The sequence below is a fragment of the Carex rostrata genome, chromosome 3, assembly GCF_964058835.1.
Source record: "Carex rostrata chromosome 3, lpCarRost1.2, whole genome shotgun sequence".
Lineage (NCBI taxonomy): Eukaryota > Viridiplantae > Streptophyta > Magnoliopsida > Poales > Cyperaceae > Carex > Carex rostrata.
The window spans coordinates 81,890-95,814 of record NC_135920.1 but is presented as its reverse complement, the minus strand read 5'-3'; the positions used below and the strand labels follow the sequence as shown (position 1 = coordinate 95,814).

General features: G+C 36.8%; 2 protein-coding genes across 4 annotated transcripts in view; one reads left to right on the top strand and one right to left on the bottom strand.

The window, feature by feature from the left end:
* Window positions 1-6,603, top strand: part of LOC144552074 (uncharacterized) — a 35,593-nt gene extending 28,990 nt beyond the window's left edge. For 2 of the 3 annotated variants that reach the window (XM_078300166.1, XM_078300165.1), the window contains 15 exons: window positions 20-96; window positions 214-667; window positions 762-848; window positions 972-1,127; window positions 1,446-1,630; window positions 1,992-2,525; window positions 2,691-2,868; window positions 3,345-3,487; window positions 3,566-3,692; window positions 3,790-4,011; window positions 4,334-4,690; window positions 4,782-4,940; window positions 5,033-5,314; window positions 5,741-6,034; window positions 6,359-6,603. In XM_078300166.1, coding sequence (XP_078156292.1) covers window positions 20-96; window positions 214-667; window positions 762-848; window positions 972-1,127; window positions 1,446-1,630; window positions 1,992-2,525; window positions 2,691-2,868; window positions 3,345-3,487; window positions 3,566-3,692; window positions 3,790-4,011; window positions 4,334-4,690; window positions 4,782-4,940; window positions 5,033-5,314; window positions 5,741-5,914 — 3,135 coding nt within the window. In that variant the 3' untranslated portion in view covers window positions 5,915-6,034; window positions 6,359-6,603. Of the gene's footprint in view, window positions 1-19; window positions 97-213; window positions 668-761; window positions 849-971; window positions 1,128-1,445; window positions 1,631-1,991; window positions 2,526-2,690; window positions 2,869-3,344; window positions 3,488-3,565; window positions 3,693-3,789; window positions 4,012-4,333; window positions 4,691-4,781; window positions 4,941-5,012; window positions 5,315-5,740; window positions 6,035-6,358 lie in introns of those variants that run through there. The other variant, XM_078300167.1, reaches the window with a different exon arrangement.
* Window positions 6,604-7,410: 807 nt separating this feature from the next.
* On the bottom strand, window positions 7,411-9,367 carry LOC144552073 (isopentenyl-diphosphate Delta-isomerase I-like). The gene is made up of 6 exons (XM_078300164.1): window positions 9,209-9,367; window positions 8,936-8,991; window positions 8,672-8,763; window positions 8,471-8,573; window positions 7,903-8,040; window positions 7,411-7,821 (listed from the first exon to the last, which is right to left on the bottom strand). Exons 1-6 carry the CDS (start codon window positions 9,283-9,285, stop codon window positions 7,568-7,570), a joined length of 720 nt encoding a protein of 239 aa, XP_078156290.1. The 5' UTR covers window positions 9,286-9,367; the 3' UTR covers window positions 7,411-7,567.
* Window positions 9,368-13,925: the final 4,558 nt, after the last annotated feature.

Below are 13,925 nucleotides of genomic sequence, written 5' to 3'. Positions count from 1 at the left end.
TATTATTTATTTGTTCTAGGAGGTGGTGTTTATGTGGGACCCACAAGGCATTAATCATGTCTCATCCTTCTGGATGGTTCAGAAGCAAAGCAAGAGGTTTGAAAATATTTTTTTTTATCCTTCTTAGTTTCCAGCTTCAGTTTCCGCCGCCTGTAGTAGATGTTATAAATTTTCTTCTGACTTGTTATTTTTTAACTTGTCACACTGTCTTAGGAGATTGCGTGTAAGTGTGGAGCGTGACTCTGGTCGATCTGTTACCGCTCTGAAAACTGTTCGCATATTTGTGCCATATTGGATCCAGAATGACTCTCCAATACACCTTTCATACCGAATAGTAGAAGTTGAACCACTAGAAAGCACTGACACTGACTCCCAGTTACTAACACGGGCAGCCAAATCGGCAAAACTGGCACTTAGATACTCTTCAAAGGCACTTGACAGAAGAGGCTCTAGCTCAAGAAGGAACGTTCAGATACTGGAATCAATTGAGGATTCTAATCCTAATTGCATAATGCTATCTCCACAAGACTACTTAAACCGGTCTGTGGTTCTTCCATTTCAGTCCCGCGGTGAGACTTTCGCAACAGCACGTGTGGGCATATCTGTGTCGATCAGCAATTCAACATACTTCAGTCCAGGGATTTCACTTCTGGAGCTAGAGACCAAGGTATGTAATTTGTATTGCTGTTGAATGGTTTGTTTGGTGTCTTTTATTCTTGCTATTAAGAATCAATAGTATTTGTTTTGATTGCGGGGTGCAGGAGCATACTGATATCAAAGCTTTTGGGTCAGATGGTTCGTATTACGGGCTTACTGCACAACTTAAGATGGCTTCTGACAGGACAAAGGTTTGACCTATTTCTTTTTATATATTTTTCTTATTCTCCAGCTTATTACTTGATTGAATATGGTGTTTATCTGTCAGTTCCCTAAAGCACCAACTGTAACACATGATTTCAATTCCTGCGCAGGTGGTGCATTTTTTACCACGCGTATTGTTTATTAACAGAATTGGAAGAACTCTTTCTTTGTCCCAGTTTGAGACCTCAAGTGAGTTGCAGTTGCGTCCTACTGATTCTCCCCAACTTTTCAGATGGCAATCTAATGTCCGAAGTGAACTCCTGAAGGTTTGCAAAGCCCTTTATCAATATGTTGTTTGTTTCTCGAAGGAAATTACCCTTTGAATTTCAATGTCTTTATTCCTTGTACAATTTGGGAAAGGAGATCTAGTAGTCCTAACATGGGAAATGCTTCCACGATTCCTCCTTTTCTTAATAAAATACCCATTTTGCCCCTCTTTCATCAAACCTTCTTCGCTCATCATAGTTGATAAAAACAGGAGTAAGGAATATTTTGAGGTTTTGCAAGGTTATACGGGAATGTTTTATCTTTTTGTTTCTGTTTCTATTAACATTGATGATTGCGGGATGTAAATTTAAATGCAGGTGCGGTTGGATGGATACAAGTGGAGTGCGCCATTTAGCATTGAGAGTGATGGTGTAATGTGCATTTGCCTGAATAGCCTCACTGGAAATGATCAATTTTTTATCAGAGTACAAGTGAGGATTGGGGCCAAGAGTTCACGCTATGAGGTTGTGTTTCAGCTTCCTTCCATATCAAGTCCATACAGGTACATATTATCCTTCTATTGTTTAGGGACAAACATGAACTACATAAATTCAAGCTATGAAGTTGGGTTACAGTATTTACTGAACTGGGCTACTGTTGTCATCAGTCCTCACAGAAAGTGATATTTCTTTTCTCCTTTCGCTATTTCCTTTTTCATTTTCGAGCTTTTTGCATTTTGTTTATTTTAATTTATGTCTTGGGGGTTCTTTTAGTTGGGTTTGTGTTCGTGTTGTCTGCACTTTGATACTTATTTTTCGTTAAGCTTGCTTCTCACATATACATACTTTGAAACCTAATGTTCAAATAAATTAGATGTCCAGAGTCCCTTGTAACTTTCTTTTAAATATTTCATAATTTAACAGGATTGAAAATCGTTCGATGTACTTACCTCTATGTTTCCGTCAAGTGGACGGCTATGATGACTCCTGGCGCATTCTCCCTCCCAACTCTGCCTCTCTGTTCTTCTGGGAGGATCTCGGCAGAAGCCGCATGCTCGAGTTAATGGTTGATGGCTCTGATACCTCAACCTCTTACAAATACAGCCTAGACGAGGCTTCAGACTGCATTCCCTCTTCATCCAGCAGTGGGCCCAGGAAGCCCCTTCGAGTAACAGTTTTCAAGGAGGGGAAATTGCAGGTAAACCGAGTCACTGACTGGATGCCGGAAACAGGGACCCAGCCGCAGGCGATCGAGAGGGTAACTTCACCCATCTTTCAACCATCAGAGATTGAGTATGGGCAATCCTCAGTTGGGCCAGAAAGTGAGGTCCATATGAGCTTCGAGCTAGCTGAGCTGGGGCTTTCTATTGTTGATCATATGCCCGAGGAGATTATGTACCTGTCAGTTCAGAAGCTCTTTGTTTCCTACTGGTCTGGCATGGGTTCTGGCATCAGTAGGTAAGTTTCATTCTTTTTATTTTATCTGTTTCTTCTCTGTCTGTTGATGATTGTGCTCAAGTTGTTCATTTGTGTATTGTTTTTTACAACTATTGATTGAGACTTGTGTCATTTGTGAGAACCTTTTTGTTGTTTTGCTCATTACTTCTTGTGTTCTGATGTCAGGTTCAAAGCAAGGATGTATTGGCTTCAAGTTGACAACCAACTGCCCTTGAGCCCAATGCCTGTATTGTTTAGTCCCCTGAGAGTGGAGAATCAACCTGACTACCTTATTAAACTCTCCATTACCACTCAAGCCAATAATTCTTTGGATCTGTGTGTGTATCCATACATAGGTTTACAGGTATATTGAATTCATTTTTTGAACTATCTTTTTTTTTTTTTAGAACTTCGTAGATGCTACCAAGGGTTTGTATTGAATATAAAGCGTTCTTACAAATACATCTATCTGCATCATACAAATTAGAATCGGTACCACACTGGTACCGATCCTAGCTAAATGAAATACAATTGAAAAGCACCCTATCACAGTTTCCTAACAGAACTTCAACCAGAGATCAACTTCAAGTGCAAGCATTTTTTTTATTTGGACTATCATAAACTGAATTTGTCAATGTTAGGAAGTACACCTCCATGGACATGTGAACCTATCAAGAGTCTAAAGCTTGAAAGCCATATGTAATAGAATGAACATTAACATTGTGGAAGCTAACAATCTCTACAAGCTCTTATGTTAATTATCCTTTTTGTGAATTTTGAGGGCATTCGTTGAAAAGTTGGTACGTTTACTGGATTATATATTTCATTGCTTTTTCACAGGCTCCAGAAAATTCTTCATTCCTGGTGAATATTCATGAACCTATTATATGGCGCCTCCATGATATGATCCAACATGTTAACATCGGCCGCCTATCTAAATCTCAAACTGCAGCTGTTTCTGTGGATCCTTTGATAAAAATTGGGTATGTAGCATACACTTAGTCTATTAATTACGACCAAGATAATTTTGTTTTGATGTGAGAAGTTCCACCTTGCTACAGTCTTCTCAATATATCAGAGATAAGATTTAGGGTGTCTATGGCCATGTCTCCAGCTCAGAGACCAAGAGGGGTTCTCGGATTTTGGGCCTCTCTCGTGACAGCATTAGGAAATATGGAGCATATGCCGGTAAGATTTATGACTTGACTTGTGTAAATTGGAAATTTTCGTCGTATTTAAAACTTAGTCATATTGTTCCAAACCTTGCTACCTTGATGCCCTTTAGGTTCGAATCACTCAGAGATTTAGGGAGAACGTGTTAATGCGTCAGAGTGCACTTACAAGTGCAGCATTTTCAAACATCCAAAAGGATCTCCTTACCCAACCTCTCCAGCTACTTTCTGGTGTGGACATTTTGGGTAACGCGAGCAGCGCTCTTAGCAACATGAGTAAAGGCATTGCCGGTCTATCCATGGACAAGAAGTTCATTCAGAGCCGTCAGAAACAGGTTATTTTCACCCTTTCATCAATATATTATTTAATTTTTGGGAGTATCTGAGCAAGTATCAATGTGCCTGTTGGTAACATCTTCCTGGTGTTGAATTGAACCAATTTAATATATAAATCACTTTCTGGTACTTAATCAATTTTAGGTAAATTACAGTGTCTACCTTGACTTTGTGACTCCGACTGGGTTTCATTTCTAGCCTACCCTAACTTGTTTGGGACTAAAGGCTTGGTTGTTGTTGTTGTAATGTGCTTATAAAGGATTCCTTTTGGTAGTTTATTGACCGAAACTAATGCCATATGCCTTTCAATGTCTGTGGCAGGATAGCAAAGGTGTGGAGGACATAAGCGATGTCATAAGAGAGGGAGGTGGGGCTCTTGCCAAGGGCTTCTTTAGAGGTGTCACAGGAATCCTAACAAAGCCCCTCGAAGGTGCCAAAGCAACTGGAGTAGAGGGATTTGTTAGTGGAGTAGGAAAAGGATTGATCGGGGCGGCTGCCCAGCCAGTCAGTGGTGTACTTGACCTCTTTGCTAAGACCACTGAAGGTGCAAATGCGGTGAAAAATAAAATATCTTCTGCTATTATGGCAGAGGAGCAGATATCCCGGAGGCGCCTTCCCCGAGCGATTGGTGGGGACAATTTACTGCACCCCTATGATGAACATAAGGCTGCTGGCCAGGTAAACTATCTGAGCAGCTTATAGGTTAAGGAATAACTTATGTGGTGCATAATTGAGGCAATTTATATTTTCTTTGTTTTCTATGGTAAAGGCTATCCTGCAATTAGCCGAGTGTGGCACATTTTTGGGCCAAGTTGACCTCTTCAAAGTCCGAGGGAAGTTTGCATTCACCGATGCATATGAAGATCATTATCTACTCCCTAAAGGAAAATTTCTCTTAGTCAGTCACCATCGGGTCTTACTATTACAGGTATGCACTTGAAACTCCCCCTCTAATTGTGATTTGGATGATTTTCCATTTCCATGTTACAAAATAATTTAGTTTCCTTTGTCTGGTTTTAGCAACCTACACTAACCCAAAGGAAGTTCAACCCAGCCAAGGATCCATGCACAGTGCTGTGGGAGGTCCCATGGGATGAACTAGTGACAATGGAGCTTACAAAGGGAAAGAAGGATCCTCCTGGTTCCTTGCCTTCACACCTTATCTTGTACTTGAGAATGAAACCAAACGACAGTAAGGAGGCTTTTCGCACTATCAAGTGCACCCCTGGTTCAGAGCAAGCCACCAATGTTTATGTGTCAATTCAGCAAGCTTTGGATACTTATGGACCTAGTTCTTCCAAGGTTATCTATTAATCCTTTTGTTGCCTTGAATTATGGTATCAGTATGTTATGGTAAGTATATACTGGTACTAGACCAGTCAGCATGGTTATCATTTCCGCTTTATAGTTGCTTTCTTTTTTGGTACATGATTAACCTTGCCCCTGGCTTCAATTAAACATTGTACATGCCGACATAAATTGAATAACTCCTTTTAAGCGTCTCCAAGTGGGCATGGATCAGGTACCACATGTTATGCACCTATAATATCAAGTAAATGCAAGTTATATTGAAAGCACAGAGATCTTATGAAATTGTTTGTAGTGTCTTGTATGATATATAATTTACTGGCTGCTTGGTAGAACACTGCAATCCCTCTGCTTGCATAGAAAAACACATGTTTATGTGTTTGAGGATGCTTACGTTCAAAATTAATTACATTATTGTAGGACTTGTTGAGAAGGAAGGTGCCCAAACCCTACAATCCGCATAGTGCTAGCACCTCTGAAGTATTCCCAAAAGAGATTTTTGGTAGTTGGGGAAGCAGCCAAGATAGTAGCAAGAGCTCAGGCCAATTGGATCCGTCTCTTGTCATGGTCCATGGGCAACCTATTCCAGATTAGCACAGGTGTTTGTGTTTTTGTTGGCTTTAAGCGATGCAAAGTTTTTTAGTGTAGTTACTTGGGCAGAGTAAAGATTTTGGTGTAATAGGTTCAGACGGCTGGCAGACTCCTTATGTGAAGGTAAAAATCTTTATTTTGGTACACGTATTTTAATGAATGCTTAAATGTTTATTTGCTTATTTGAGGCCAGAGTTTTCAAGTTAGTGAATTCCAAGAACTTGTAATATGATACAGATCCTAGTAAAAACCTGTCAGTACTAGCTAGCCGAGCTAGCAAGCGTCCAAAGAAATCCTTTTCATGTATTAGAGAAGATCCTTGAACCAAATTTACATCCTAGTGTTTTGGTATATTTAAATTGTAAAATGTAGGAAGAATGTTGCTTTGCCTTTTAATCATTTCTGACCTCATTTTGTTTTTACTTTATTCCTTTTTCTTTTGTGCAGGATTTGGAGCAGCCATATTTTACTTTCTGAGTTTTGTTATTTTTTGGAAAAGGCATCCAAAGCTTTGTAGAAACAAGTGCTCTGAACTGGCTATCTTTTGCTACTCAGTATACTTGGATGCTTGATATGAGCACATTATATAATGTACATAACTAGGCAATTATAAGGGAGCATTGTAAAATACAGTACATAATAATAATATTTTTTTTGCATGAAGAAGCATATTTTTAATGTTCTGGCTGTAATGTCTGGCTTCCAAGGGCTGTACCAATTCGCTTAGGAAAAAAAGCTCTTAAAACTGACCTTGCCTACTCGCCATCAACACCGAGTCACCGACTGAAAGCGCGATGAATATCAATCGTGGCTTCTTTTTGATGGTGCGGTCTTTGAAGTAAATAGAAGAATATATTAGGGGTGTCAATGGCACCCTTTTATCTTTTTACCTGATATGTATTGTATCTAATAAGATGGATACGAGTAAGAATTTATTTTTTTGTAAACTTATCGGATACGGATATAGGTAAAGATTATTTCGTACCCATTATCCGATCGGATAATTATAAAAAAAGAAAGATATTATATATATTAATAAGTATTTCAAAAAAGTATTTTCATTGGTTTACTTGTACAGCACTTACAGCTGTTTCCTAGTTTCAATCCGATCATCTCTCTATCTACAATAAACTTTTATCAGAATTTAAAAATAATTATTATATTAGTATATTTATTCTCTACCGTTTTGTTATCCGACAACATAACATATAAAAATAGAATACGGATAAGATAATTTGTAGCAAACAGCTATAAAAATATAAAACTCTTAATGTCCAACTATAAACGTATAATATCAACAAAAACAAAAATGAAACAAAAATGAAGATGTACAAATATAAAATGATGATGGCTAGCATCCTTCCTTTTTTTTACGATCCCTAAGCAGATAGATAAATGATGTCTGGCGAATATATGAGATTTTTTGATTGAAAAGGCAGTGTGCCAGTTTCATTGATAAAGCGAAACTATTACAAGTGTACAACGACAAAAGCATCAGCAAATGAAACATATATCTGAAATCCAACCACAATCTCACAACAAAGATGCAAAACGATGTGCATGTTTGCAACATGCACTTATTGTCAATAAACCACAAAATTCTGCATGATTTTGCTCAAATTAAAAAGACCATCAAAACATATTATCATTTATTAATTATTTCAGCCTATGAATGGTTTCCATGTCAGCAGCTTCAGCCAGGGTTCCTTTCTCAAGGTGGTCCCACCATTTCATGAGAAAGTTATCCACCACCAGGCGGAACCAGGGGGACAGCTTGATTCCATCCTCACCGGCATCGGCTTTCTTAATCACCTCCTCAAGTTGCTCCTTGCTAACATACTTCACATCTGCTACTTCGTCTGGGTTTGGAAACAGCTTCACATCCCGCACAATAAACAGCAGATAATCCACTAGCAACGATAAAAATAAAAAGAATAAAATATGGTAAATAGGGAATTTAACCGGTGAAGAGGAAAAAAAAATACCCTTACATTCATGCTCTCCCCATTTGCCATCAGATGGTGCCTTGTACAGCATCCGCCCGAGAGGGACAAATTGGTCTATTGGCACGTCTTCAGCCGGTATACCCAACTCATCCAACAACTTCCTCTGCGCTGCATTCTTGACCCCTGAATCAGGAATCATTAATCATTAATCATTAATCATTAATCTATTGCGTCTATGCATATTTTTTATTCTACACTACTACTACAACAACAACCAAGTCTTTAGTCCCAAAATATATCTCTGCTAGGTAACAATGAACAATCTGATCTCCAAAATCCAAAAGGCCTAATTTTATAAGAAAAGCTTGGTGACAAGATACCAAAAACGGAGTACAAAATGAAGCAACAAAATTGAAATGATGCCTAAAGAAAAGCTTTCTGGTGGAGCAAACAATGTTATGCACTAATGATCTAATAAGATTCTCAGCCTGGTTAGAATTTTTATTTAATTTGCCACTTTCTTTTACCCTATTCCAAAATATAAATATATAATACCCTGAGGCATTGGAATGGTACAATAGGAACTTTCAAATTGTGTAATGAAGGAAATTACCGAGAAAGTTATCATCTATGAGCTCAGATTCACGGTAGAGAGGATGGCTGCAGCAAGTGTTTGTCCAAACAAGAGGAAATGTTACCTTTGTTGCTGATCTTTGCTGAAAATAAGATTAGAAACAATGGGTAATGAATGGTAGAATAGTTGAGAAAAGAGAAAAAGGACAAGCACTTAAAGATTGGATGAGGTTTGAGAAACCTGTAGTAGCAGCTCATGTTTTGAGTTGAAAAGAAAGACGCTAAAGGCCCGATGGAGCAGATTCTCAGATTCAATCTTCTCCATCAGATGACCTATGATCAGTAGCAGTAGCAGTAGCAGTAGCAGTAGCAGTAGCAGTAGCATAGCATCAAAGGGAGTTTAATTAAACCTCTAACTTTAACTTGAATTGAGATAACCAAGTAAAGCAAACAAGTGGATGCATATATTTATCCTTCCTTGTGAGGTGAAAAATGGTAGACTTACAGATGTACTTGGATTGATGACCCACAACTTTGTCTTGCTCATCGACCAAAATGCACCTGTCATGAGATGAGGCAGCACCGCAGCAGGGGTTGGTTTTAAACTTTTAATTAAATAAATGTATGATTGTTGGTTTAGTTAGATAAGAATCATAATTAGTTATATATGTTGCCAAATGTTTTGTTTTATCGGCTTTAGACACACTTTAACAAGAGTAATGATCTGCTAATTCAATTCCAACAAAATCAAGAGAGCGAGAGAGAGAGAGAGACGTACTCATCCTCGAACATGAGCCGCTTCTGGACCTCATCCATGGATGCGTCGGCGTCCACGTCAGCATTGGGTTTCGCCATTGGAAGAGCACCTCTTGATTTGATTTGTGCTATATTTAGTTCGCAGGGATGGGGATGCGATGCGACACCGATTTTAATCTATAAAAATAAAATGTGTTAATTAATATTTAATAGAGAGAGAGAGAGGGGATTTGCCAGCGAAAAGATTCGCGTCTCCAAATGCTCTTTTTTGGTTAGGATGATGGACAAGATTGCTCTCCAAAACCTTTCCAGACCGTTGGATTAAAATTATAAAATGTGATGTACAATAATACCAAAGGACACGTCAGTCAATGCTCTGGCTGCTCAGCTGCAGTGACCACGCGATCAAGATGACAGATATCGTGGGTCATGTCAAATTTTTCATCTATGTAGTGAGTCGCTGACGTTAGATACTATTAACTAATTTTACTAATGAGTAAGTTTGTCATTCACAGAGAATCTGAGTACATGCGCTGCACGCGATTTTTTAGTTTATTGACCAGAACAAGCGCGACAATGGAATGGACTTGGGTCATGTTCTCTCACCGTGACCAGAGCACACGAGTCACGAGGACACTTCAAACTTCAAATTCTGATTATCATATATTCATTTGCCTCCGGCCGCCGAGATTTTTATTTTTATCCAATATTTTAAATAATTTCATAAAAATAATCAGAATTTTAAAAATGTCCAATCCGTGGAAAAAATTCACGGTCCCTTTTTTTTTCCACCCGTGAATTTTTTCCACGGCCCAGTTTTTTTTCCCACCCGTGGATATTTTTCAGGGTCCCATTAAAAAATTGGAACCGTGGAAAAAATCCACGGTCCGGCCGTTTTTTTTTTTTTTATAAACTCATTTTTTTATAATATATGTATATGTAATATATGTATATGCATATGTAATATATGTATGGATATGTAATATATGTATATGTAATATATGTATATGTATATAGAGGAGGGATCGAGTTACAACAAGTTACAACAAGCATTTTCTACATTTTTAAAGTCCAAATCGTCAATCCAAACCGTTAGATGTGATCTCTACAATAAAATGTGCTTAGAGACCAAATTTTACATTTTTTTTGAATTTTTTTTACTATTTATTAAGATGGGTATAAAAACTAGTTAAATTCATACCATTGAATGTTGTACCCATCTTAATAAATAGTAAAAAAATTCTAAAAAATGTAAAATTTGGTCTCCAAGCACATTTTATTGTAGAGATCACATCTAACAGTTTGGATCGAGGATTTGGACTTTGAAAATGTAAAAAATGCTTGTTGTAACTTGATCCCTCCTCGTGTATATTTGTATATACTAGCATCGTACCCGTGCGTTGCAACGGAAACAGATTATTTCATTATAAAATATTATAAAATGAAGAAGATCAAGCGTTTCATTATTTCATTATTTGCGTGACCTTTTTGAAAATCAACCGTTCAAATACGTGCTGCACAAATCTCAAAGCAATAATAATACTGATACGATACAGATACGGCGATACGGCAATTTTCAAAAATGAAGGATACGATACGGCTATTAATATAAATATATTTTTATTATTTTATATATGATATTTATATAATTATAATTTAAATCAAATTTGTAGAGAAAAATAGTTAAATACTATATTTATCTACAAGATAACACATGTGAACTCTAGTGTAGTGGTAAGAATTTTGGCACCAACAGAACTCAACCGAGTTCGAATCCCTCCTTCAGCAGAAAAAAGGGTGCGCGGTGCACAGGCTTGGTCCGCAGGCGCCGTGCGTGGTTCAGAGGTGCGGTCCACGGGTGCGGCGCGCGGTCTACGGGCGCTAGGATCATATGCGGCACGACCAGTGCATGCTTAAGTGTTGAAGCGCATAATTTGGAAAATTCGTCTATGTGTGATCTGGAAATTCAACGGCTGAGCATCCTTCTGAAAAAAAAACAGTAAATCAGGACCCTTGCAGGATCTAGACATTAAGTTCCTTAATAAGGAGGAGAGATAATGAGTAAGGCTAGCGTATGCTAGGCTCACCAAACCCTTATGGTGACCTTAACCCCAGCACCGTCCGATCTAATTTAGATTCGCGCTATCTCTGATTTTGATTTGGCGCTGAAATCAGACGTAGACGGAAAATTTTAAAGTGACTCCTCCGTTATCTTCATTTTTGTCCCTTAGAATTCCCTTCCCGATCTTTTCATATTCCATCCCTAATCTGTTCATATTCCCTTCCTGATATCTCTCTCCCTCTCCCTCTCTATCTGTCTGCCTATTCCTGCGCCGTTCCTCTCTCTTTATGTAAGTTCTTAACCTTCTTTTCCAACTAGAAATTTATAATCATTCAAAACAAATTCATAAGCATCTATGTAAAGTATTGTAAGCTAGGATGTTATTTCTTTTGAAATTAATGACACCTGTCTATAATTTACGAATGAATAGAACATTGTTATAAAATTGTTCAACAAGTTTGTCATTATAGTATATATATGACTCGCATATCTTATATTCTTCCTTGGATCATTTTTTAAAAGAAAACTATTCGGCACAGAAATGGAACATTTTTCATCAATTTTTTGGGTCTATAACCATTATCGCCAATCAAACCTAGTATTAAGTTTTAATAATCCGAATAAACTATTCTAATAATTCAACTTGGTATCCACTGTCCTGGCTGTTCATGTATTATAGATTGCTTGTCTAAAATAAATATGTTGTCAAATTTAAGTGCTCCAAAACCTTAAAAGTTCGATTAAATAAACGTAGTATGCAGTAAAATAGTGTATATGTAGAAAAGTCTCTTTAAGTTGAGATATCTATGCACTTATTTTTTTTATTGTTCATTCTTTACAGACTGTATTTTTTTTTCTTGTTGTCGCACTTATATAAGGTGAATGGATGTTGCACGAGCTTTGTCTTTTGATTTGCCCTCAACTAGCATGATTCCTCAAGAGGAGTCCATATTGCCTGTTGGAAATGTGGATGAAGAGATAGAAATAACGGTAATACTTAATTGATACTGAATCTACAATTATAAATGTTGTTTAATTTGAAATTGTTTGAAGTTTTTAATTTGATGTGCTTTTTTTTGTTTGAATAGGACCAAAAGGAGTGTACATTTTATATTTATATTTCATAATTCTGTATATTCTTGCTTGCACAAGTTAATTTTGATTTATTTTTTATAGGTATGAACATCTTCGCATAAAGGCCATGAAGATTGTTGATGATTTCTGGAAGCCTTTTGAATTATACACAATTTCTAGCACAAAACTCGAAACATGTTACAATGAATTAAGTGAAATTGCAAAGAGTAAGCGGAGCGATATGTCAACTGAACATGTTGAAGTTACTGTTGTCAAGCCATTCATCAATAGTGGGGAAGTTGGTGAGGAGATGAACTATTGAGACCCCCCTCAATCACAATGTAAGGAGAGGAGAAGACCCCAAAGGCACAAACATCCAATTGAGAAAAAGATGAGGACTTGTAGTAATTGTCACAAGAAAGCGGGGCACAATGTTCGGACCTGCCAACAGGTTGATATATACATCCAATTTGTTTTTGAGATCTATTTTAATTTATACCAATACTATCCATGTATGCTAATACATCTTAATATTTCTTTGTAGAATTCTTCCAAGGAAGCACCGGAACTGGATTGCGAAAATCAGATTCAAAGTGAGACACCCAGTAATTAGGTCACAGTTCATTAGGATTTGTTACTTTTAATATGGATGTTTTAATGTTAGTTTTGAAGGTTTGATCAGATTGGTCATTTAAGCTTTGACATGTTTTTATTTTTGCATTATAAAAGTTAGTTTGTGCTACTGTAACTTGACTATGATTTTACTTTCTTAATGTGTTGGTTTGAATATTGTTGTTTCATTTCATCTAAGTACAAACTGGTAAAAATTGAAACTTATCTCGTTGATAAATTGAAAACAATTACTTGAAAACAGTCATAACAATTACTGAAAAAGAAGGGGCAAATCTGAAAAACAACCACAACAATTACTAGCAAAGTGTGACTTAATGCCATTAAGAACTGCATGTTTCAGAGATCAATAGCTTTTTATTTTGGATCTCGTTAGTTTTTCATTGTATTTCTGAGAACTTTTTTCTTTTTTGGAATTCCTAGTTGTGCTAGTTGGTACCAGTTACACTTAGTCTCAATTACTATCACTTAATTATATGCACAACATAGATTTCATTCAGAGAGAAAAATCATTAAGTTGGTTTGAATTTAAATTTTGTGATATTAACTGGTATTGAGCTTCCTTTTTATAGCTGACCTAATTTATTATTTATCTAGAATGGTACTGTTTTGTACCTTGATTGGTATTGTTCTGTAATTTGAAAATGTATGAGCTATTTGAACTGTATGCTATTGTGTAGCTTCATCTTTATATATCCAATTTGATTGAACATCTCTAGAATTTGTGCAAACTAGATGCTTTAACAAACTTAATAAATTGTTTCATGCCTAGAATCAATGCTTTATACATTAAAAAAAAATTAAACTAACGTTTGTTAGTCTAGCATATATTAAAAAAACACAAACATAGATATGAAATATAGGCTACCACAGTATTAAATTGATACAGTAAATAAAATTTAGGAAATGAAAGAAACATACATGAATATGTATATATATGTGATGCCATAATAACATTAAAAAATTGAGATTT